At 35.0% G+C, this 26,780-nt stretch overlaps 1 protein-coding gene across 2 annotated transcripts in view; it reads left to right on the top strand.

The window, feature by feature from the left end:
• The window catches only part of HMCN1 (hemicentin 1), a 482,205-nt gene that overhangs the window by 135,873 nt on the left and 319,552 nt on the right, over window positions 1-26,780 (top strand). For both annotated transcript variants that reach the window (XM_064594231.1, XM_064594232.1), the window contains exon 4: window positions 423-545. In XM_064594231.1, coding sequence (XP_064450301.1) covers window positions 423-545 — 123 coding nt within the window. The remainder of the gene's footprint in view (window positions 1-422; window positions 546-26,780) is intronic.

The following is a 26,780-nucleotide window of genomic DNA, read 5'->3' on the forward strand; positions in this document are numbered from 1 at the left end:
TAGGGTGACTTGGCTCTGCCTTACAGGCTTCTCACCCTTTTTTGAGACCAGTAGGCTAGTTAGACATGTTCTTTTCAAAATCTTTTGCAAAGTGCATGGATATAGGGAGAAATATATATATGTATATATAATATACATAAACATATACATTTATAAATGTATATAATACCCTACATACATCATATATATATGACTGTATATATATATATATATATATACACACACACACAGTATGTGTATGTGTATGATGTATGTAGGGTATTATATACATTTATAAATGTATATGTTTATGTATATTATATATGTATGATGTATATATTCCACTTTACTAGTAGCATATTAACATGTAATAGGTACTCAATAAATACATATTGATTTCTGAAAACCCTTTAAATTGTCTTCTTTTTTTAAAAAAATCGTAGGTGGTATTTGTGCTCACTGGAGATTGTGATGACAGGGGGCATATTGGATATAAAGTCTATGAAGAAATTGCTTCTACAAGTTCTGGCCAAGTGTTCCACCTGGACAAAAAACAAGTTAATGAGGTCAGTTTGATAATGTGGGTCTACTTTATTACTAACTACCTTACTAAGGTATTAGTTAGGCCAACCTAATTGTGACAGATTTGATTTCAAGAACAGTTTGCAAAGAGGTTTTGTTTTTTTGTTTTCTTTTTCCCTAGTCCACAGGTCAATAAAGGCATTAAAGCAATGTGGGGAAGCATAGATTTATATAGTATTAGTTTATTAGTTTCTGGATTATATTATTCTATACTGACATGTTATTTAGATTTAAGCATAAATGTACTTAAAATTCATTCAGTGGGAATTGGAAATTTTTGTAGTTCTTGTTGTTTAGGAAGGTCAATTTGTATTTCTTTTTTTTTTAATTTAATTTTATTATGTTAGTCACCATACAGTACATCATTAGTTTTTTTTCTTTAAAGATTTTATTTATTTATTTATTTATTTATTTGAGAGAGAGAGAGAGAGAAACAGCATGAGAGGGGAGAGGTTCAGAGGGAGAAGCAGGCTCCCCGTCGAGCCGGGAGCCTGATGAGGAACTCAATCCCAGGACTCCGGGCTCATGACCTGAGCCGAAGGCAGTTGCTCAACCAACTGAGCCACCCAGGCACCCACATCATTAGTTTTTGATGTAGTGATCCACGATTCATTGTATTTCTGATGCACAACTTTTGGATAACTGGTAACACAAGGTGTGATAGTTCACTGAAGTAGAATATGAAAAGGTTATTGAGCAAAATTCTAATGACATTTGATATCTAAGATTAAAAGTAAAAAGCTGTGGGTGCCTGGGGGCTCAGTCAGTTAAGCATCTGCCTTTGGCTCAGGTCATGATGGGATCAAGTCCCACATCGGGCTCCCTGCTCATGGGGAGTCTGCTTCTCTCTTTGCCCTTCCTCCCACTAGTTCTCTTAATCAATCTCTCTCTCTCTCTTTCTCTCTCAAATAAATAAATAATCTTAAAAAAAATAAAAGTAAAAACTGTAAGTAAGTAACTATATAGTTAACTGAAAACTTTTATGGTAATAAAATCAATAACTTATATACTAAGAAAATATTGATATTTTCTAAAACAGTGTTTGAGACATGTCTGCCACAATTCTTTCTCCTTTTTGGTACTTTTATTTAGCTTAAGTAGAATTTAGCTTAAGTAGAATTTAGCTTAAGTAGACTAGGACTAGAGAGAAGCATTCCTGAAATTGTCCATTTTTAGAAATTGGAGTTCAATGCCAGCAGGAATGAGCTTTAATTTAGCTGTCAATTATGGCAATTCCAACCCCTTCACCATTTGGTTCAAGAAAGGTCATCTTTGGGCCACTGAGACTCAAGAGGAATTTAACTAGGGGCAACTTGGAAGAATGCTCTTCTAGGTATTATCCTGTATTGATGTGAATCCCAGACCTGATGCAGCCATCTTCATACAGTTCTGAGGAGTAAATAAATATAAGGGGAATTTGGATTAAGTTGGATTAAGTCCCATCCTACTGCTAAGCCTCCAGAATTAAGGAAATGATGTTTTTCCCTACACCAATTAGAGTTGAGCATTTAGTTACCTAAAGATAAATGCATCCTATCTGATAAGAATTCCTTTGTGACATGGTTTTTGTTAGCTCCAGTTTCCTAATTTGTAAAATGGGGATAATAGAATTATCCATTTTGGAAAGTCTTTAGAAGATTAAATGAGATAATGCATGTAAAATGTTTCAAGTGAGGTCTGGTACAGGGTAAATGCCCAATAAATGTTAACTAGTATTTTTATAATCGTCATTATGTTGTTATTTTGCTTTCAAAGTGGAGAAATTGTGCCACTATGTTTGTTAGAAACCAGATGGCTAGCTGTTTCTAGGAAATAAATGTACTCAAATGGGAAAAGGATGGAGAGATGATTTTCTTGTTTCCTGTGTGAGAAAGAATATTTTAAGGGGTTACTGGAAACAGTATAAGCCAATGTTTCTCTTAAAGAAAGCTATGATGGTGGAAGATTTTATTAACAGAAACCAGAATGACAGTGTTAAAATTGGATTTGCAAAATTTTTAGCATATAGTTTAGCGATTTCTCTTTTCTCATTGCTCAAAATTCTCCTATTATATAAACATTATAAACTCTAGGAAAAATAGATGCTATAGTGAGAGCTACACTCTTAACAGAGATGAGAACTGCAGGGAAGCCACACATGAGCTGAGTCCTTTCATTTTACTCAAGAGTGATTTTTCATCTATTTCTAAAGGTAATTGCATCTTATCCTCTTAACCTAGTTCATCAGTTTCCTAGTGGGGTATATTTTGTATCAGTTCTCTCTTGAGATAACTTGAGGTTTCCTCTTTCTTCCCGCTTTTTAAAAAAATAATAATTGAGTATCTTTCATCTTTATTTAACATAAAAGAAACCAAAGTGAAGAAATTATTTGGCTGGGCATCAGTGGTCTATAAATCATTGTATGGTATTACATTTTGGAAACACAAGTTAATGACACATCTCAAGGATGTACTTAAACAATTCACCTTTGAAGTTGGAAAAGGAACTAAAAGCCTTACTCCTCCATTTCTTTGTAAACTGAGTGTTGTTAATGGGTCTAGTTAATGCTTCCTTAGGTATAAGAAAAATCCAACTTTGAAATATCAAAGTTACCCACAGATGTTGTATTTTTGCATCAAAGAAGCTAACACAAAAGATGCATTGTTAATTGGATAATTTACTTGTTCTGAGTTTCCACATTCTTTCTCCCTACCTCTCCCAACTCATGTCTTCAAACATTCCCCTTCCATCTCCTCTGTTCCCCCCCCAAAAAACTTTCTACCTGGATATCCTAGCCCTATGGATTGGTGTTATTCCCCACTTGTAAGTAATGCTACATAGTGGACTGTATTATATCAGAAGGAAGTTTTATTAAATAAAGGAATAATTGTCAAATAACTTTTTTTAAAGGAGCTAAATGATATTTAGAAGTCTCTCAAAAATCTTTTTTTAAAAATTTTATTTATTTATTTGACTCAAAGAGAGAGAGAGTGCACAAGCATGGGGAGTGGCAGGCAGAGGGAGAGGGAGATGCAGACCACCACAGAGCAGGGGAGCCCGATGCGCAGGACTCGATCCCAGGACCCTGGGATCATGTCCTGAGCCAAAGGCAGTTGCTTAGCCAACTGAGCCACCCAGGCGCCCTCTCAATAAATCTTAATGACTGTCTTATCATGTAACTTGCAAGTCTGTGGTGTAGGATGTTTTAATGCCAGTGTTCCTTATGAACACTTAGTGCTTTCCTTGGGAGCGGTCTCTGTGTTGCTCTGTTTGGCAGAGGCACATTCTGTTCTACCCTCGTTCTGTATTAAACATGGAAGGCTCCCACAATTCTTTCCTTCTCTCAGCAATCACCCTGTCATTAAGAAAATAATACTAGTATCAACTGAGAATGATCGAGTGCTTGATATGGCCATTCGACAAGACTTTAATTTTGGGGCACCTGAGTATCTCAGTCGGTTAAGCGACTGCCTTTGGCTCAGGTCATGGTCCCAGGGTTCTGGGATCGAGCCCTGTGTTCAGCTCCCTGCTCAGCGGGGAGTCTGCTTCTCCCTCTCCTTCTGCCTGCCACTCCCTTGCTTGTGCTCACTCTTTTTCTCTCTCTCAAATAAATAAATAAAATCTTTAAAAAAAAAAGACTTTAATTTTATTTCATTTAATCCTTATCATAGCCTGTAAGGAAGACAGCATGATCATAAGCCCCATTTCACAGATTAGGGAACTGAAGCATAGGGAGGCAGAGCATCTTGCTAGAGGTTAAATTGCTGCTAAGTGTTTAAATTTAGGTGACATATTCAGTCTTTCTCCTGAGATAGTCCTCTTAGCCACCATAAGTCCCTGCCTGTGATTTCCACTTCTGTTTTCATCAGAGGATGGATTTTTTTTTTTTAAATTTAAGTAAAATTAGCATACAATGTTATATTAGTTTCAGGTTACAACATAGTGATTTGACAATTCTGTGCATTATTCAGTGCTCACCACGATGAGTGTAGTTATCATCTATAACCATGCAATATTATTGCAGTATTATTGACTATATTCTCTATGCTGTGCTTTTCTTCTCTGTGACTTATTTATTTTATACCTGGAAGTTTGAACCTCTTAATTCCCTTTATCTATTTTACCCATTCCCTCCACCCACCTCCCATCTGGCAACTATCAGTTTGTTCTCTGTGTTTAAGAGTCTGGTTTTGTTTGTTTATTCATTTGTTTTGTTTTTTTAGATTCTCTATATAAGTGAAATCATGTGGTATTTGTTTTTCTCTGACTTACTTCACTTAGTATTATACCCTCAAGATCCATTCATGTTGTTGCAAATGACAAGATCTCATTCTTTTTTTATGGCTGGGAAAATATATATGTATATTTTATACATATAAAAAATATATAATATATATATATGATAGACACCTGGGTTGTTTCTATATCTCGGCTATTGTAAATAATGTTGCAATAAACATAGGGGTACATATATTTTTTGAGTTAGTGTTTTTATTTTCTTTGGGTCCAGTAGTGGGATTACTGGATCATATGGTATTTCTGTTTTTAATTTTTTGAGGAACCTCCATACTGGTTTCCATAGTGGCTGCACCAGTTTGCATTCCCACCAACAGTGTAGGAGGGTTCTTTTTTCTTCACATCTTTCCCAACACTTGTTATTTCTTGTCTTTTGGGTACTAGCCATTCTGACTGGTATGAAGTGATAACTTACTGTGGTTTTGATTTGCTTTTCCCTGATGATTAGTGATGTTGACACTTTTTTTATGTACCCCTTGGCCATCTGTATATCTTCTTTGGAAAATTTTCTGTTCTGGTCCTCTGCCCATTCTTTAATTAGGTTATTTGTTGTTTTAGTGTTAAGTCATATAAGTTCTTTATATATTTTGGATATTAACCCCTTAAGGGGTTGTAGTTTTGTCAGGAAAGTTAGAAATTTCAGCCTCCTTAATTTGTTCAATGAATATTCGCTGTATTTGATGCCAGTCACCACACTAATCAGTGGTGACAGCAAAGGCCAACAAGATCCTGTCCCTGTCTTCACGGAGCCTAGAGGTAGGAGAGGGGATATAATGACAGTATAAGGTCATAGTAGCTCAATGAAGGCAACCCCAGCAACTCAAACAGTCAGAGACTTCACTCAAGGAGGACCATGGAGCTCATTGGAGACCAGAGTACACCCCGTGTTCCTCAGGATCCTAACTGCTGCCATGGCTGGTGAGAGTAGACAGGGGGTGTCTAATGCCAGACTCTCTGAGTCTGAACACAGTTCCACCACTCACTAGATTCATGACCCTGGGTAAGTTATTTACCTCCCCTCTGCTTTAGTCTCTTCATTGATAAGACAGGATAAATAATAGCACAAACCACAGAAGATTGAGCAAATTGGGAAGTTTCAGTAGTACAACTAGCACATAATAAGACTTTGAAAAAATATTACCTGTTTGTTTTTTTAATGTATATTTTTTCAAGTAATGAAACTGCAGATCCCATTTCCCCCTGCCCTTTCTATCTCTTAGCAATAGACTTGGGCATTTGATGTAAATTTACTATCCTTGGGGCACCTGGGTGGCACCTGGGTTAGGCCTCTGACTCTTGGTTTTGCTCAGGTCATGATCTCAGGGTCATGAGATTGAGCCCCCTGTTGGCTCTAAACTGGATGTGGAGCCTGTTTGGGATTTTCACTCTCCCCCTGCCCCTCCTCTCTTTCTTTCTCTCTAAAATATATACACATAAATCTTTTTAAAAAAATAAATTTACTGCCCTCTACTTTATCAGGGGCTGAAAAGACACTGAAATACCTTTTTCTTTCTTTGAATAAGTGGCAGAGAGGTGAAAGTCCAGGACATTAGGAACCTTGGGTCCAAACCCTCCTCCCTCCTGGGCAAAACTGTCCCAACACCTGCTAAGGTCTGCATGCTCTGGGATCTTATTATCAATTTTCTTACAACATCAAGGGAAGAGGGGAGGTCATTCCAGAATTTTTGCTCTAAGGAATAATACAAGAATGATGCCATCTATTATAGAGGCAGGGTGTTAGCAGTCATCTGGGCAGAAAATGGTTAGATAACTCACTCAACAGGGGCAAAGAGAGTTTAATGAATTACAGTTTAGCAAGATGTGGGTAGGGCTAAGGGCAGCCAACAGAGGATGCTGAAGCACCAAGAGTCCAGCAACAATGGAAGAGAGAGCTTGGGCCAACACCCAGGGAGACCAAGGGTGAGGGCTCATGAGTAGTGATGGCATGTGGTAGGCAAATTGCAGCCCAGAGGGATGGAGCCAGAGGAACAAATATCTATCCCCACTTTCTTCATCCCTTTCAATTCCTTATGATTTTCATGTCCAGGTGCCTTTTAATATTCCTCAATCTAACTGGAAGCTGAGAGACCAAGGAGCCCTATTGAAGTAGTTCATAAAGGTCAGTGAACCAGGGCACACAGCCTAACGGATAAGGGTAGAGAATGGATCTGGAGGGGCAAAATGAAACTATCCAGCACAAGCAGTATTGTGTGGTAGGTAGTCAAGGCTCTAGGCTCTAGGAACATGGCTGATATCCCAGCCATGCAACCTTGACAAGTTACCTGGTTTTTCTGTCTCTGTTTCCTCATCTGTAAAATGGAAAGAGTGATAGTTACCTCAGATGGCTGTTGTGTTTAGAACATATCAATAAATATTAACTGCTAATATTTTTATTTACTGATACGTTAGTCAAAATATTCCATCAGCCTCTTTTAGAATTTTCCCTAAAACAAAGAAATAGATATTAAGGGTCCATCTGTGACAAGATGGCCAAAGGCAGTATACTATAGTGGGAAATTCTGGGGCTTTAAAAATAGGGAGACCAGGGTTTGAATGACCTCTCTGTCTTTAGCTTTATGTAGCTTTGTATAAGTTCTCTGAGACTGTTTCTTCATGTGAAATCAGGCACATTAATTACTTCACAGGACTGTCACGAGGTTTAAATAAAATAAGGAATACCTATAGTATGCTGAATAGAGACCCAGGAGAATAGAAATCATCCAGCCTGAAGGTTCTTAGGAGAGGAATGGCTCCTTTGCCAAAGAGGGCACCTGTAGTTTTCCTTTGATTGTAGGTCCTGGGTGTACCCTTACCCTACAGAGTGCTCAGAAGGACAAAGGTATTTTGGTGAGCCCCAACTTTACAAATAAATGTCTGAAGGAGAATGGACTCAGGACTACTGTTGACTTTTGTATGATTCTCAGACTTTTACAATTTCCTTATATTTGTCATTTTTCTTATCTTCACATCACAATAAAATGTTAAAAGGTAAAGGGTTTAACTGCTTATTTTGTGAATATACTAACGTCAATACTAATCTTAATAATATAGGTAGCCTTACAGAATGCTTATTATGTTCCAGGTGCTAGGCTGAGTACATTTCTCTAAGCCTCACAGGCCTATGGGCAATAGAAATTTTTTAAACAATAAGTTAAGTATGTATTTTTTGTTTTAACTAAACAAATGGAAACATAGAGTACACATGGCTTCATTTAACCATATTAGTGACCAATAAAGCAGTACTACAACTACTATAATAAGCACACTATGCAAAGGCCCAAAGAGAAAAAAATCTGTTCTCCTGCCAGTCATTCTAGAGTCAAATTGTGTAATTGCAGCTATAGAGAGGAGACAAAAGCAGACAGTATCCTTAGGTGACACTAGGTGACACTTTTTCCCTGCAGAGAAAAAGAAGGGAGGTGATTTGGGTCTGAGAAGCATCCTAGAGTTGAGAAATAGTCAAGTTCCAGAAGTTCTTCTGGAGGAAAACAGAACACACAATCCTCTCTTCTGTCTGTAACAGTAATTGAGACTCTAAGATAAAGAAAACACCTTTATTTTTTTTCCACTAAGGAATTTCCAGTGAGAAGTAGGAGTTGAATTCACTAGATGGCTTCAGTAGAAGTAGGTAAAGCCCAGGAAAATGAAGTGACAGTTTATTTAAATTTTGTTGAGGCATAATTGGCATAGAATACACTGAACATGTTTAAAGCATACCCATCTGATAAGTTATGACATCTGTAATCATCACCACAGTCAAGGTAAGAACATATCTGTCACCCTCAAAGGTTTTCTTGTATCTCTTGTCACTCCATCCTGCCCCTACTGTACCACCCATCCCTAGGCAACCACTGATCTTTTTATCACTATAGATTAGTTTGCATTTTAAAAAATGTTATATAAATGAAATCATACGGTATGTACCTCTTTTTGGTCTGGCTTATGCACTCAGAATAATTATTTTAAAGTTTGTCTATATTTTATTTTATTTTTAATTTATTTTTAAAGATCTTATTTATTTATTTGAGAGAGAGTGAGCACATGAATTGGGGGGAGGGGCATAGGAAGAGGGACAAGCAGACTTCCCCGCTCAGCGGGGAGCCCAATGCGGGGTTCAATCCCAGGACCCCAGGATCATGACCTGAACCAAAGGCAGATGCGTAACTGACTGAGCCACCCAGGCGCCCCAAGATTTACCTATATTTTAGTATTCAACAGTTCATTCTTGTTATTGCTGGGTAGTATTCTAATGTATGGATATAGCAAAGTTTGTTTATTCATTCACCTGGTAGTGGACATTTATATTGTTTCTAGCATTTGGCTATTACAAATAAAGCTGCTATAAATGTTCATGTACAAGTCTTTGCAAGGACATATGCTTTCATTTCTTTTGTATAAATTCCAAAGGGGAATGATTGGATCAGATAATAGTATGTGAAGTAACAGTCTTACACCCAATCCATAAAAAATTCTAACATCCTGGCAACAAAGAGCCTCATAGATGAGAGATTACTGGATATATTTCTCTTGCTAGTTTTATACTTATTTTCACTGGTTAATACTGATATTAGAAAGATTATAAACTTTGCTAGAGTGTGAAATCAGCAAAGCCCTTTCCTGCTGCTTTGGCCAAAGACCCCTTGTGACTAGAATTCAGACAAAGAGCTTTGTATATACAAGCTCAGTGATGAGACTCTGAAACCCAGAGTTTTGAACAATGAATACTCTGGAATGAAGTATCTGCCATTTTGTTTTTTCATCTTCTGAGTTTCACTCCAGACGTTATTTCAAAAACATAACCTTAGTGCTGACCTTGAAAATAAGTAGAAACGGGTGTTTCCTCTGAAATTTGAAAATGTATCAGAGACAAATATAACATTCTAGAAAGCTACAGGAAATGTTTGAAAACAATGCATAAATGTTTCCACTTATTCGTTCTTTGAATTCACCTAATTAAATGTTCAAAATGAAGTGGAGAACTCAGAGCTCGAACTTTAAAAAATGTGAAGTCTTTACATCCACAAACACATGAGAAATGAAATACTTATCTTAGTTCTAGTAGAATGCTTTCTTTCTTTATTATGCTAAGATTGACATGTTATCCTCATGAATGTGTGCTGGTAACTCTAATATTCCAGTCACATAGTTTACCGTATCACTCACACCTGGCAGTCACTAATTAGATCACTGAAACGGTGGAATGAAACCGTGTGTATTTTTTGTTTAGAATAAATAAAACAGAACATAATTATTGTTTAAAAATTATTTATCGCTCACAGACCTCTGAGCATTGAACAGTATTTTAAAATATCATTTACAGTGTGGATAGCGTGTAATATTCTTTGCAAGTGGAGAAAAAAAGATCACTCTTCTCAATAGCATCTTATTTAGGCAGAAATTACCAAGAGTCAAGCAGAGCCCTCCTGTCGTGTGAAAAAGTGGGGAATGGGAAGTGGGGAATGTTTTGTTTAAAAGGATAAGCCTGTAAAAAATGAGAATGGCCATCTTCCATTTCGTGGTCTCATGTATTGGCTTGGGAACCTATTTGAAGGACTAATTACTAACTGTGACAGTATATTCTACGAAGGCAGTGGGAGTCACATCTATAAAACAAAACTCATTGTCTATGTAGGTTTCAATGTGAGAGTGTTGTCCCACAGTCCTTCATAAGATAATCATAATATTTGACCCCTGGTATCACTTGTCTATAAAATTTAGGAAACAGAATGGATATCACTTACTAAACCTTCTCCCTAATATACCAAAAAGGAGAAAGAGGTTTATATAAATGCCTGAAAGAATATTTCTGAAAATTAAATAAAGAAATGTTATTTAAGGGCAAATGGTAGCCATTAAGTTTCATGCAGTAAATAGAACCAGAACAACAGAAAAAGAAATAAACCTCTTTTCTTAGCTAACTCTATTTTGATTAGCTGAAAAAAGTTGATTTTGACTATGAGATGTCAGCTTTAATGGAGTCAGTCAATTACAAAAGTCTTAACTATCAAACCATTATAATGTCAATCTCAAAGTCTTTGAAAAATTTATTCAAATCCACACTGGCTTGAAATATGATTCATTTGAGCCATTTCAAGGGCTTGGTCTTTATTTTTGCTGGAGTTATGGTAGAAATTAAGGATCTGAATTGAAAGGAAAATGACCCAGGTGTTTGATATTTAAAACTGAAACAACTTCGTAGTCGCTGAAGTCACTGATTGTAATCTCTTTAATAGTTCACCTGTTGCGATCCACAAAGGAACACAAAAGAATGAAGAACATCTGCAGTGTTGAAGCAAATAAAATTCTATTGAATTTTTATTTTCACAGAGCCTCAACAATTTGGATATTTCCTTTCATATTTTATCAATTTAAATTTTAAAGTTTTCTTTTAAAACTTTTTATTTAGGGGCGCCTGGGTGGCTCAGTTGGTTAAGCGACTGCCTTCGGCTCAGGTCATGATCCTGGAGTCCCGGGATCGAGTCCCGCATCCGGCTCCCTGCTCGGCGGGGAGCCTGCTTCTCCCTCTGACCCTCCCCCCTCTTATGTACTCTCTCTCATTCTCGCTCTCTCAAATGAATAAATAAATCGTTAAAAAAAAAACCAAAAAACTTTTTATGTAGAGAAGATATGTGTCTATGGTGAAATAAGCATGCCTTCCTCTCTCTCTCTCTCTCTACACACACACAACACACGCGCGTGCACACACACACACACGCCAGAGTATATTTGATTTTCTAGGAATTCAGAAAGAACAAGAGAACTAACACATTTAAGATGTTATATACCTGTTGTTTCAAACAATATTGTATTTTGTAAAGATTTTGTTTTATTTTATTTTTTTAAAGATTTTATTTATTTATTTGACAGAGACACAGCAAGAGAGGGAATACAAGCAGGCAGTGGGAGAGGGAGAACAGGCCTCCTGCCGAGCAGGGAGCCCAATGTGGGGCTCAATCCCAGGACCCTTGGATCATGACCTGAGCCGAAGGCAGATGCTTAATGACTGAGCCACCCAAGTGCCCCAATATTTTAAATCATTAGGAAAGCAATTCTATTTCACTACCTAATCTAGAAATTATTAAAGACATATATAACAAGAATATTTGGTTTGTAAAAATCAAGTGAGATCATGTGTCCAAAGCATTTTTAAAGGACCTAATTTTGAATCATGCGAAGAAGAATTTTGGAATCATAGTTTCTTCTTTCCCCAAAGACTTCTAAACATCTAGGCCAACTGGTCTAACCAACCAAGAGATTTGTGTACCCAGACGACCAAAGGTAGTCTTTTGTCTATCACAGAAGGGGGAAATATAAAAAGGTCTGACTACTACATCTTTTCTCCAGATCAAGAGGTCCCTACTAGTATTTTCATTTAATTATGATAATCTGGTTCAAGGTTAATTGTCTGCTGTTAATTTCTAGACATAGAAGAGCTTATATAATTTTAAAATTTTCTTTTCTCAATTGCCTATCCAGGAATTCTATATAATTACTATTATTCTGAAAGAAAAAGTCATAATTTTTGTACTAAACAGTAGATTCATATTATTTTAATGTTGCAAGAATGTACCTGCTTAATACCTTTGACAAAAATACTTATAACAATTAAAGTGGCTTAATACCTTTGGAGAACACATATGATTTGCTTTTTGAAAAGCAGTATCATATGACCTCACTGATATGAGGAATTCTTAATCTCAGGAAATAAACTGAGGGTTGCTGGAGTGGTGGGGGGTGGGAGGGATGGGGTGGCTGGGTGATAGACATTGGGGAGGGTATGTGCTATGGTGAGCGCTGTGAATTGTGTAAGACTGTTGAATCACAGACCTGTACCTCTGAAACAAATAATACATTATATGTTAAAAAAAAAAAAAAAAGAAGAAGAAGGTAGCAGGAGGGGAAGAATGAAGGGGGGGAAATCGGTGGGGGAGATGAACCATGAGATAGGATGGACTCTGAAAAACAAACTGAGGGTTCTAGAGGGGAGGGGGGCTGGGAGGATGGGTTAGCCTTGTGATGGGTATTAAAGAGGGCACATTCTGCATGGAGCACTGGGTGTTATATGCAAACAATGATGGAACACTACATCAAAAACTAATGATGTAATGTATGGTGATTAACATAACAATAAAAAATAAAAAAATACTAATGTAATGTGTGGTCATTAACATAACATAATAATAATAATAATAAAAAGAAAAGCAATTTAAGGGATTTCATATACAAAGAATGACAAAACTCAAGACCTTATTTTCGATATTTCTGTATAATACAAATCAACAGAGAACTTTGAAAACAGTAGGCATATCTAATGAAGTCGTAAGCAGTTCCATGAAGATATTAGGTTGTAAATGCCAAATACAAGTCATGATTTATCCTTATTTGTACTTGGTAAAAACATTCATTAGGGACAGCCTAACTTTTGCTTTTTATTCTGCAGTAGCAAAGAGGAGATGGAAGAGTTAAGAGTCAAAGTAAGGGAAGTTTTATTTAAGAAATTTATGACCTAGGGTAAATACATGAAAATGAGTGTCCATGCTTCCTATATTTTCCAAGTTTCTTTAGACATTCCTAAAATTAACCAACTGTAATATGGTGATAAATGGAAAATCTTTTGAGAGATGGTATGAGCTACTTTTGAGAGCTCCCTTGTAACATTTTGGTCATGATTTGGCTTTGTGACAAAAATTACAAATGGCTTTTCTCTTTCTTGCTAAAGGCCCCAGGGAAAAAAGTGCCTTGAGGTCATTTACCATATAATTTAAACAGTTTAGGTGTAAGTGAATGAATAAAGAAAACCTGGAGAAAAAAATCTTTCCAAATTCTTAATTATAATTTTAAATAGGCACAAATAATGTATTTACATAAAAATATTGTTGGGTTATTTTATCATCTTTTTAAATTACGAACTTCAAAAAAAAGACATGGTAGGGTTAAATCATTTAAAATTTGGAAATTAGTTTCTGTGAATAGGAAGAAAGTTCAGGAATTAGTGAACCCGTTTATGAAAAGTTGGCCATTGTTCATTCAAATAATATTTACGAAATTAATAAATTAACTCAATAATATGATAAAGTTTAAATAATAAATTAATAAAAGCAAATAAAATTATTATTGCAAATGATGTTTATTAAAATTATGTATCTGGCAAGATATTTATTTACATATATATGCATATTTTAGAAAAAATGAAAGGTCATACCCAGATATGTTGATGGCAATCATTGAATAGTATAATTCTAGGTAATTTTAATATTTTTTTGTTTTATGTGCTTTATTTTTAAAATAATGTGTGTGTATTATTTTTTAAATAAAGGAAGAGTGAAGGCATTTTCACTAAAAAAAGAAAATTTCATTTGTTTTGTTTCTTAAATTCCACATATGAGTGAAATCATACGGTATTTGTCTTTCTCTGACTGACTTATTTTGCTTAGCATAATCTTTTCTAGTTCCATCCATGTCGCTGCAAATGGCAAGATTTCATTGTTTTTTATGGCTGAGTAATATTCCGTTGTATATATTTATCATATCTTCTGTATCCATTCATCAGTCAGTGGTCACTTGGGCTGTTTCCATAATTTGGCTATTGTAGATAATGCTGTTATAAACAAATGAGCTAAGTGGGAAAAGAAAAAGAGAAAGGCAAATCAAGAAACAGACTCTTAAGTATAGAGAACAATTGATGGTCTTTTCTTCCTTTCTCTGCTTGGATCCTTTTCTCAATTCACTGGGATCTCTAATTTAATGTTTTTTCCTCCTGATAGCATTATTTAAATAACATTCCTCATTCTCTGTTCTATTTCCCATTATCCTATTTCATTTCTGATAACATTTCTCTCTGCCTAATATTATATTACATAGCTGTTGTATGCACATAATACACATATATGTACTCAATTAATAGTTATTAAATAAATGTTTGAATGAATCTCACTGATTTTCTTTTTACTCTGTCCAGATGATGTCCAAATCTCCAATCCAGACTGCCTCCCCAGCTTTTGTTCTATATTACAGCTCTCCTTAGTCATCTTAACCTTACTACATGGCCCATTTTAAGTCAGAATATTTCCACTAGATATGTTCATCTTTAGAGTTACCCTTTTCTCTTGATGTTACCACCTTTGTTGTAGTTACCTCAGGTTAAATGGCCTGAGTCAGTCGTCTTTAACACCTTCCCTTCTTTTGCTGTTCACATTCAGTTGGCTATTAAAATATTTTCCATTCTATTTTCATACTAGCCTCTCAGCCAACCTATCCTTTCCTCACCTAATGTCTCATTTAGTCTTTGGCCATATGGCATTTTTACTTGTCTCTCCACCATTCTCTCATTTATTTCTTTGTTTGTTGCTTTACTCACTCATTTATTCATTCAACAAACATTATTGAGGCCTACTATGATGTATTAGGCTTTAATGATTCAATATTGAGCAAAAATAGATAAGGAGCATGTTTTCATGATGCAGAAGGGTTGTAGAGGGAGCAACTGAGTAAGGACTAGAGGACTTGGAGTTTGTGGTAAGAAAATGAGATGTCCAGGGCGCCTGGGTGGCTCAGTTGGTTAAGCGACTGCCTTCGACTCAGGTCATGATCCTGGAGTCCCGGGATCGAGTCCCGCATCGGGCTCCCTGCTCGGCAGGGAGCCTGCTTCTCCCTCTGACCCTCCCCTTTCTCATGTGCTCTCTGTCTCTCTCATTCTCTCTGTCTCAAATAAATAAATAAAATCTTCAAAAAAAAAAAAGAAAAGAAAAAAGAAAATGAGATGTCCAGACCAGACCTGGTTGATGGCAAGTTCCATAATGTGGCCATGGAAGGTTGTGACTGAAATGAAGCAATTATTAGGATTACAGGAGGTGAGAAGGTCAGGGTATTCAGAGGTTGGCAAATTGGATTAGTTGTCTGTGTGCAGGTGGAAATCACGGAGGAGACAATGAAACTTGGGATGGAGAGAAAGATAGTGGCCTGGGTACCATACATAATCTTCAGTAAATAAGGAACAGCAGCAACATAGCAAAAAAGATGGATGCTACAAATCTCAATGGAGCAGGGTTTTATTCAGGGTGGGGCAAGCAGTAGTGAGGCAAGAGAGGGCTGTCCCCCGTCCAATATCTAAGATATATGGGGTCACGAGAATGGGCAGCTTTCATTAAAGAGAGTTGTTGAAGAGACTAGCCCACATGAGAGACATATTTCCTTTGAGGCTAGGAAGTATCTTGAATTTTTGGTGAAACTGGGAGTAAGGGAGCCCAACAACAGAATGAAGATTTTAGAAATCACAGTGAAGAACTTTGGGCTAGAAAGATCAGTAAAAAATTAGGTTAATGGAGAGAAAGCACAGAACAGAATGGAGAAGAAAGTGCAAAAAAGAGATTGATAATTGCAGGTACTTTCATCCTAGAGGATCATCCAAGAGGATCATCCTAGTGTTTAATGTAGTTGTGAGTCATGATGAGTTCAGTTATAATGTACTTTTCTTAGTTTCTCTGGTGCATAGTGTTTTCTCCTCTGAGACTTTGGGTTGGCTGTTCCTTCCTCCCAGAAAACTTTCCAGACTCTGCACCAGTAACCAACCACCAACCCTCATCTTCATTTATCTGGCTAATTTCCACTCATCCTTTAATGTCAGGTTAGATGTGATTTTCCTCAGGACCCTCTCTGAATCCCCAAATCTGTGCCTGCCCTTTGTCCTTTTCTAATTGTATTATCATGTTGTATTATAGTAAGAGTAGATCTACCACAATAAGCTGTAAACTTCATATAAGCAAGAACTGCTTTTGTTTTTATATCTCTGCTACCTACTGGAGTGCCAAGCTTATAGTAAATTAATAGATCCTTAGTATCTGTTGAATGAATGAATGAATGAAAATTGAATATTAGAAAGAAGTTGGGATTTGGACTAGGAGAACTCAGCATTGATTTCCACATTCACATAAAATCTCAGGTCTGCTATTATTTGTTAATTATGGTAATCATAGAAAATTGAGAAAGAAAGGAATGGTCTTGCTAACAGTTTTACTATGCACAGGGAGGTCCTATATCAAAGTTTAGTGATGTCCTATGTAACCTGGGATGCTGATTCTAAATCAGAGTATGACCTAGAATTCAGGTACCCTGACTCAGGGTCCAGGGCTCCTTCTATTATTTCTTTTTGCCAAGAACGTGGAACTTTCTTTAATGGAATCTTGGGAGTGTGGGCAGGAAAAATAATATTTCCTCTATCCTTCTAAATCTAGGCTGGGAACAGGCAGACAAACAAGAGAAAAACAAACAAGTGTATGGGGCAACCCTCTCGGGTCCCCTCCCTCTTCGGGAGCTCTGTACTATGGCTCAATAAACTTTATACTGCTGCCCACCAAAAAAAAAAAAAAAACAAGCGTATGAACATGTATACCTTATGTATACATGAGAGATAACCAGAGGAAAAATTAGTAACTTAAAGGGTGGCTTAGAACTCAGGTTTAAATGCCATCTTTAGTTTAAGAAAAAGAAAAAAAGGTGTATATATAGGGGAGGCCAGTTTTGGAAGATGATCAGGAAAAGCAGGGTTACCAAGGGTAAAATTTGTTATGCAGATTTAAGTCAGAGCCTTCTTCATTATAAAGATTCTCTTGTGATTCTTCCTGGTACAAGGAAGGGAGATACCCTCATAAATGGAGATTTCCTTTATAAATATAAATTTCCCTTATGAAAAGGTAGCTTCTACTCTGTTTTCAGAGCCTCTCTTGTATCTGCTGTCACAAAATAATCAGTGCAAAATAATCCTTATGGCAAAGAAGCTTATTTGTGCTGGGGAGCATATTCTCCCATTCTTCAGAAACCCTTCTGGACCCTTTCTTGATTCCTTTGAATTAGCCTGTTCATTGCCTGACATTGTCTTCTTTTTACATACACAGATTCAGTTGTTCAGATTGTTTTTGCCACTGAATATACTTTTCCCTCTGTTTTGGTATTCTTTGTTTCCTAAAGACTAATTTTTTTAAAAGTAAATATGCAGAGATATTTTAATGCTATTAGAAATCTGTTACATGGATTTAATTTTTACATAGTAATATTTATATAGCAAAGGTGGACCTTTTGTAGTGATATCTACATTAGCATATCTACATTAGCATAGTAATATCTACATTAGGAGACTACTACATAGCATAATAATATCTACATAGCATAGTTGTAGTAGGGGAAGTCATTGGATCAACTAGGAATGTCTAATACTTTACTCTTTTATGAAATAATACTGTCTTACACAATATATTTAAGTAAGCAAATAATGCCTAGGACCAATTTGATTTGCTAATAAATTTAATTCACTTTCATATCTTCTTTAGGAAATAAGTAACTTGTCTTGAATTTCAGGTATTTTGTAGAAGTAGAAATGTCACATGAATAGGTATTCTGATCCTGGCTTCTTTGATTTTTGATTTTTGTTTGTTTTACAATGTTCTCCATTTTTATTAGAAGTGTAGACTAGGATATAGTGCTCAGTACATGAATTTAGACAAATGTCATTTATGAATTCAGCCTACAGTATCAAACAGAATAATGTTTATTTGCAGATGAGGTTTCCAAAGTAAACACAATAGGAATAGCCAGGTTTTACAAAATAAAAACCAATTTGTACTTTTCCCCAAAACTTACCCTGAATATTTTTGCAGCTTCAAAAATATTTGGATAAGTCTTTTAGTATTTTTTCATTTCACTCACTCCTTATACTTCCTCTTTTAAATGAGGCCTGGAAGTTAAATTCAGAATTTCACAAGAGAACTGTTCTTTTAGAAATTTCTAGCCTAAACAGATGCAGAAAAGACTTGGAGCCTAGTCTTTTATTACATATTTGAAGGTTCGTCAGACGCAATGACTTTTTACTGAGAAGTTTAAACTTATTTTTGTTTTAGAAGATTAGTATTTAAATGTTATTTTAAAGGGCACATAAATTTACTTGGCTAGCTATATTGAACATAGAAGACTTTCCAAATATACATTGATTTATGCAACTGTGGAATGAAGCAAAGCTTACTCCCACCTGGAGAGACCCTATGAGCCTAGCTTCATTGTAATAAACTCTAATGGAAAATTTACAGTTTATTATTCCCCACCTGGAAGAACAATAAGCAACTAATGTATTGTCCTTGTGCCAAATTCAAAGAAATGAATCAGTTGTTTTTTGGTTATAATATTTTTTGATTATGCAGCTAAGTGACTTTAAACTGTGCCTCATGGAGCTCATTTGGGATAGGTCTTGGGGGCTCCGAGGAGGACTCCATTTCTACTACTTTCTTCCTATTTTCTAAATTTATTTCTGCCTAAGATTTGATTTGACAAAAGTGTCCAGTTAAAAAAAAGACATTTGAAGAGCAATGATATGGGTTTTTATTTTCTAGTTTTACTGACATGTAATTGACATAATAACATTGTATTATCTTATGGTATATGACATTATTGTTTGATAAGTCTATATTGTAAAATGATCACCACAGTAAATTTACTTAACATCTATCACCTCACATAGTCACAATTTATTTTTCTTGTGATGAAAACCTTCCAGATCTCCTTTCTTAGCAACTTTCAAATATACAGTATGGTATAATTAACTATAATCAACCTGGTGTACATTACATTCCCAGAACTTATTTAATGATATATGTTGTTAATTGCCGCTGAAAAATGAAATTGTTTGGGATGTATTTATGTAAAGCCACAACTCTGGAAGTCACTACTTTCCCACTTCAGGAATTAGAGTATAAAGAATGATAAAAATAATATTTAGTTTTGGGGTTGAAATATTAACTGAAGTTTATTTTATGAATGTTTTATCTTTTCTGATGCCAATGTTAGCATCAGCTTGAGTCTTCAACCATAAGAAATAATTATTTATAATGTCAACTCTTCAAAGGTTATCAGAAGAAAATCTGTGCCCATATTTGGCAAAAATCAGGGGCTTAAAAAAAGAATGCTCTATTTATAGCTGGTGAAAGAGAGCATTTACAAAGATGTCGAAAGGTTGAGTCCTCCTTCTGCATAGCTGCCTCTTGAATCCTTGGGCCCACTTGAATTAATCGTTCTTTCCTTGATTTGATATTTTCCTGCTTCTCTGATCCTATTATATTGTTAGCCATGAGCTCTTAGGGGCAAGGGTTTTGTCTTAAACACTTAGCATCTTATCTTACTGTGATGTTCAATATGATTCTTTTTGAACAATGAATAAATGAGTGAATCACAGTGTATGTATATATATATATATGTGTATACACACTTTTATATACATATAAATGCATATATATTCACAATTTTACCCCATATGAACACAAAAAAGCATGCTTATGACATATTTTTTTTGTATTCTTATGATACCAACCATATTTCTATACATATTATATATTCACATAATACTTTTTAACCAATATTGTTGATTTGGAGTTTGCATGAACTAAAATGCATCTATATTTAATGTATATTTTGATGAGTTTTTACAAATGTGTGCACCTCCACAATCATGATCTAGAACATTTCCACCACCCTTAAGCCTTTCCTATGTCCTATCCCAGTCAGTTCTTTTCCTTGCCTTTTAGCCTGTCAACTTTCCACCACTTGATTAGTCTAAAACTTCACATATGTGGAAACTTTTGTGTCTAGCTTTTTTCACTCAATTTAATGTTTTTTAGATTCATCCATGTTATGTGTATCATTAGTTCATCCCATTTTGTTTAGTGCATTTGATTTTATGGCTCTTCCACCATTTATTTAACCATTTCCCTGTTGTCAGGCAATTGGATATTTTCCAATGTTTGCTTACTTTGGTTAGCGCTGCTTTGAACATTGCTTTATGGTTCTTTGTGCAGACATATGTTTTCATTTCAAATAGCTGGGTCATATGCAAGTATACATTTTACTTTATAAAAAACTACTGGGCTATTTTCCAAATGATTGTACCATTTCACATTTACACTAGCAATGCATGAGTTCCAATTGATCCCCATTGTTGCTAACACTTGGTATTGTCAATCTCTTTAATTTTAGCCATTTTAATAGTAGTATTTTTATCTCATTGTGGTTTTAATTTTCATTCCCCTAACTAATGATGTTGAACATTTTTTTCATGAGATTATTAGCCACTTGTATTTATTCTTTTGTGACATGTCTGTTCAAATTTGTTGCCTATAATTTATCAGGCTGTCTTCCTTATTGATTTTTTAAAATTTTGTTAAGGGTTTTTCTACTTCATAAGGGGTATTATTCTTGTAAATTTTTTTTGCTGACTTTGAAATTAGGGTCTCAAAAAATAAGTTAGGAAGTACTTCCACTCCTATTTTCTTTCTTTTCTTTTTTTTAAGATTTTGTTTATAAGCAATCTCTACACATAACATGGGGCTTGAACTTACAATCCCGAGATCAGGAGTTGCACTCTCCCCTGACTGAGCCAGTCAGGTGCTCCTCCACTCTTATTTTCTAAGAGTTTGTAAAAAATTGATATATAGTTTTTTCTTATTTATTTAATAGTCATAACTGAAGCAAACTAGGCTTGGAGTTTTTGTGGGGGGAGTTGTTTTTTTTTTTTAAGAGAGTGAGTGTGCGCATGAGTGGGGTGGGGAGGGGCAGAGGGGGAGAGAGAATGTTAAGCAGGCGCCACGCCCAGTGTGGAGCCTGAGGTGGGGCTCTATCTCATGACCCTGAGATCATGACCAGAGCCCAAATCAAGAGTCAGATGCTTAACCAACTGAGCCATCTGGGCGTCCCATGATTTTTAATTATGAATTCAGTTTCTTTAATAGACATGGGCCTATTCAGAGTTTTCATTTTTTCTTGAGTAAGTTTTGGTAATTATCTTTCAAAGACTGTCCATTTCACCTTAGTTATTAAATTTATTGATAAAGTTTTTTAATAATATTTCCTTATTATTCTTTTGTCTGGAGAATCAGTAAGGATGCCAGTTCTTTTATTTCTGATATTGGTTATGTTTGTCTTCTCTCTTGTCTGATCAGTCTGGCAAAAGGCTATCAAATTTTAAAATTAATTTTAAGGAAACAGTTGTGGGTTTTATTGATATCTTTGTCTCTCTTTCTCCCTTTCTCTTTTGTCTGTTTTATTGTTTTGTGTTTAACTTAACCTTCAATTTTCTGAAGGTAGGAATCTAGATCATTATTTTGTTTTGAGACTTTTAAATTTTTTTTAAAGATTTTATTTATTTATTTGACAGAGAGAAACACAGCAAGTGAGGGAACACAAGCAGGGGGAGTGGGAGAGGGAGAAGCAGGCTTCCCATGGAGCAGGGAGCCCGATGCGGGGCTCGATCCCAGGACCCTGGGATCATGACCTGAGCCGAAGGCAGATGCTTAATGACTGAGCCACCCAGGCGCCCCTCTTTTTAAGTTTTTTGACGTACTCATTTAATGCTATGAATTTTCCTGTAAGCACTGCTTTTGCTACACTTCAGGAATTAGAATCTATTGTGTTTTCATTTTTATTCAGTTTAAAATATTTTCTAATTTCTTTTGTGCTTTCTTCTTTGATCCATGAGGTATTTAGTATCATGTTGTTTCATTTCCAAGTACTTGGAAATATACTTTTCTCTTATGAATATCTAATATAATTCCATTATAGTCAAAGAACATGCTTTGTATGACTTTACTTTAAAATTGCTGAGACTTGTTTTATGGCTAAGCATAGATCCACATGCACTTGAGAATGTGTGTTTTTCTTTTGTCGGTTGAAGTGTTCTACAAATGTCAGTAGGTCTAATTTTTTCATAGTGTTTTTCAGATTTATATGCTTACTAATTTTGTGTCTATTTGTTCTAATCAAAAGAGAAATGCTAAAATTTAATTGTATGTAAATTTACCTACTGTCTTTTTAGTTATGTTATATCTTGCATCATGTATTTTGAGGTTCTATTATTGGGTGCATACATATGTAGAATTGTTATGTGTTTTTGTTGAATTGACCCTTTATCATTTTGAACTCTCTTTTTTATTTCTGGTAATATTCTTGTTCTGAAATCTAGTGTTTTTTTTTAATCTTAATAAAACAAATCCAGGTCATTCTTTTCCTCATCATCTATCTGCACCTTTATATTTAAAGTGTGTTTCTTGTAGACAGCATATGATTGGGTCTTCCTTTTTGTATCCTGAGTGATACTCTCTTTTTAAAAAAATTGGAGTATTTAGACCATAATGCTTAATGTAATTATCAATGCAAATGGGCTTAAATAGATCATTTTACTGTTTTTCTTCCATGTGTTCTTTGCTAAAATTTTTTCCTATTTTTTTCTGTTCACCTTTGCATTAATTGAACATATTTTGTCTCTCCTTTAATTTCCACTTACCAACTATAGCTCAGTGTTTTATGTTTATAGTGGTTGATTTAAGCCTTAATATCAATTTTAACTTATCACAATATACCTGCAGTAATATTTCACATATTATAAAAATAACTTTTACAACAGTATATTTTCATTTCCCTTTTATCCACTGAGCTATTGTCATCATTAATTTTTTCTGCATGCATTATGAAACTCATAGTACATTGCTATTCATGTATAATGTTTTAGATGGTCAATTATCTTTTAGATAAATTTTTAAAATAACATTTTATAATTATCCTTATGTTAAAGTTCTAGTTGCTTCAGCCTCTCCAAATTCAGATATCTGTTTCCTCAGCTCAATTTGATGTCCAGGCTGGAAATTGCCTCCAGCTGGAAGTCCTGGGCTCCTCTCATTTGTTTGTAATATCTTAAGGCTCACAATCTTTTTATTATTGGATTATGTTTTTTAAGAAGCTATTTTCTGTATTGTTTTAGTTGTTTTGGGGACGGTAATTCCCATCTTGGTACTCCCTCATGAAGCAAAATTGATTTGAAAGTGTCTGAAACAGGTTACTAAGCCAATCAATTAAACATTGTGTCTGTTTTGGAAAGCAGGTAGTGCTTTGCAGAGAATGTTTTATAGAGGACCCATGGGAGACCAAATGGAGGAAACTGCCAAGGGCATGATACCTCAGAATCAGAGCTGTTTAACTTTATCATATCATATAATGGTCATTCTGCAATGAACAGCATTCATTATTTTAAAGGATTCAACAATACTGAGACAAATGCAAATCATTATGTATGAAGTGGTAAAATAGGCTAGTTATAAATAACAGAAAACCTAAAATCTTAAAATGTTATAAAGTTGTGCATTATGATTAAGAAGTAATATTATACTAATATGTCTTTAGAAATGGTTTATAATAATCAGTGGAAAAATACTGTCCTTGGACAAGCCTTTATTTTGTATTTTGTCTGGTAGTCATCCTTGTTTGACGCAAGAACTGTGAAAAACTTGAATTGCAGAGGAGCAAAAGTTATTAAAGAAATTACCAATTCATTATGTTAGACAAAATTTTTTTCATTATTAAGAGTGAAGATATATTACTAAGTGACTTTATAAATATAGAGATAATATATAGAAAAGGACAACAAACTCCTATAAGGAAGAATAAGAATTACCATCTTTTGCTTACATAATGACAGATAGACATAAAGACCATGATTATATGGTTTTTGAAAACCATTTAACAGCATTTACCACCATCTCTGTTGAGTTATAGACATGATCAAAGCAGAAAACTAGGTAATCGGATTCCATCTTTTTCTGAAATTATTATGCTCTATAAGTAAATAGTAAGTTTTTCATTGTTAGCTATGTTAAAAACTACCTTTTTACTTTTAAGTTGTGACCAAAGTTTTTCTTTTTTCTAAACTATCAGCATGATTAGACTACATGTCACTATATTAAAGGACTATGTTCCTATATTCAGTCCTCTAAATTAGGTCTCTTAAGGTTACAGGTTTAGCTTCTATTGCTCTGTTTCTAAGATTTATAAACACAAGTATATGTCTATAACTAGATGAACCAGAAGATTTTGAATGAGTAACACATTATTATCCCCTTTAATTATATCTACTCTGAGTACAGGAAGGGCAACAGCTAATCTTCTGTTGTTGGGGATATTTATTTCTCAGTGTAACTCTTTTTTATTCATCTTTATTATTTGCACAAAATATATTTTTAGAACAGACATGTGTTCAAGTTTCCAATCTTAAGTCAGATGTTTCATAAAAAAGAAGAGCATGCAGTTTCTTTTTAGGTAGCTGTACTCACTGTAACATCAAGTTTAATTTTACATATGGAATGCATCATAAATTTACATTGTGGAAATTTTTATTTAATGCACTTTGTTATATCAGCACGCCAGCCCAAATCTTCATCACCTCACACCTGTATTACTGCAGTAATTTCTTCTTTCTCTACTTCTAGTTTCCCCAATCCAGTCTAGTAAGATAAGCTTCCTCAAACATCACTGCAATCACTTCTGGCTCATGTTCTAAAACCCAACCCTTGCTGCCAGCTGAATGGTATCCAAATTGTTTTCATTGGAATCCCAACCCCTCTATAATCTGGTCTCACCTTGCCATCCAAATATGTCTCCAGATATTTCTTAATACTCCATTCCCCACTCTAATTAGGCTATCTCCCTTCTGCCTCCATACAGCATAGAGTACTTTGCTGCGTCTGCACTTCTGCTTCTAAAGCTTCTTGAACTTGAAATAACTTGACCTTCTAGCTTTTAACTTCTTTCCTTTCCACCTTTCAAGGACCCTCTTCTATCCCACCTAACACATGAATCCTTCCTGGAGTATACCTGCCATGTGGATGCTTTCCTGTTCTGACCGTCTGTAATACTTACCATCTGTTTTGGCACATTTCTCATCCATTATAAGAGGCACTTTAAAAAAAAAAAAAGCACCTTATATGTTTTAAATGGAATTTGTTTTGCAATCAGTGGCATGTCAAAGATTGATTAGAAGTGGTTTTTTTTTATTATTTCTAATTAGCACACAAAATAATAGTGAATCTTATATGGTATCTTAAGAGCTGGAAAAAATCAGTGTATATATTATTACTTATTGTTTTTAATGGTTTCCTTTGTGTCTAGTGTATTGCCCAGCATTATTATAAATTTTGCTACTATGGGAATCTTTTATTTATTTATTTCTATCTTATGTCTTTTGAATACCCTATAATTCTAGGTGTATAGTTGGCTTCTTGAATTTAATTAGTGAAATTTTATTTCAGTTAAGGTTTACCTAATAAATATAATGAATATGCTTGGTTAGGAAAGTGCTTTTATGAGTAATTATTAATTTTTCTTTTAATTTAAACTTTTTATTGAAGTATTATATACATACGGAAAAGTGCACATAAGCATGCATTTTCACAAACTCAGTACACCCGGGATAACCAACACCAAGATTGAGAAACAAAACATTACCAGGCCCCCAAGAAACCTTTCTTCAGCCCACCTTCCAGTTACAGGTGTTACCCTTATTCTGTCCTCAAAAAGCATAGGTTAGTTTGGCAAATTTTGTCCTTTATATAAATGCAGTCAAACAGCGTGTGCACTTTAGTGTCTGTCTTCTTTTTTTCAAAAGTGTATTTGTGAGATTCTGCCACATCAGTGCCTGTAGATTATTCATTCTCATTCATATATTGAATTCCATTTTATGAATATACCACATTCTATTTATCCTTTCCATTGTTGATACATAGTTGGATAATTTCCAGTTTTCCAGTTTAATTTCCAGACATAGTGCTGCTCTGAACATTCTAGGATGTATCATTTGTTGTACGTATGTATTAATTTCTCTTGGTTAAATACCTAGGAGTGAGAATGCTGGGTTGCAGAATGTAAGTTCACCTTCAGTAGATGCCACCTGTTTCCATAGTTGGTTCAGTTTATACCCAACAATAATATATAAGAAAACAGTTGGTGTTTTCTGTCTTTTTCATTTTAGCCATTCTGGTAGATGTGTATGGTATCATTTTTTATTTTTTCGTAGCAATAAAAAAAGTGCTTCCAGCAAAATCTTTGGAGTTTCCTTCAGAAATATGGTGACAATTGAATATAAGCAT

This window comes from Mirounga angustirostris, unplaced genomic scaffold (genome assembly GCF_029215605.1).
Source record: "Mirounga angustirostris isolate CCGP_5_RB_7025 unplaced genomic scaffold, mMirAng1.0.hap1 SCAF_6, whole genome shotgun sequence".
Lineage (NCBI taxonomy): Eukaryota > Metazoa > Chordata > Mammalia > Carnivora > Phocidae > Mirounga > Mirounga angustirostris.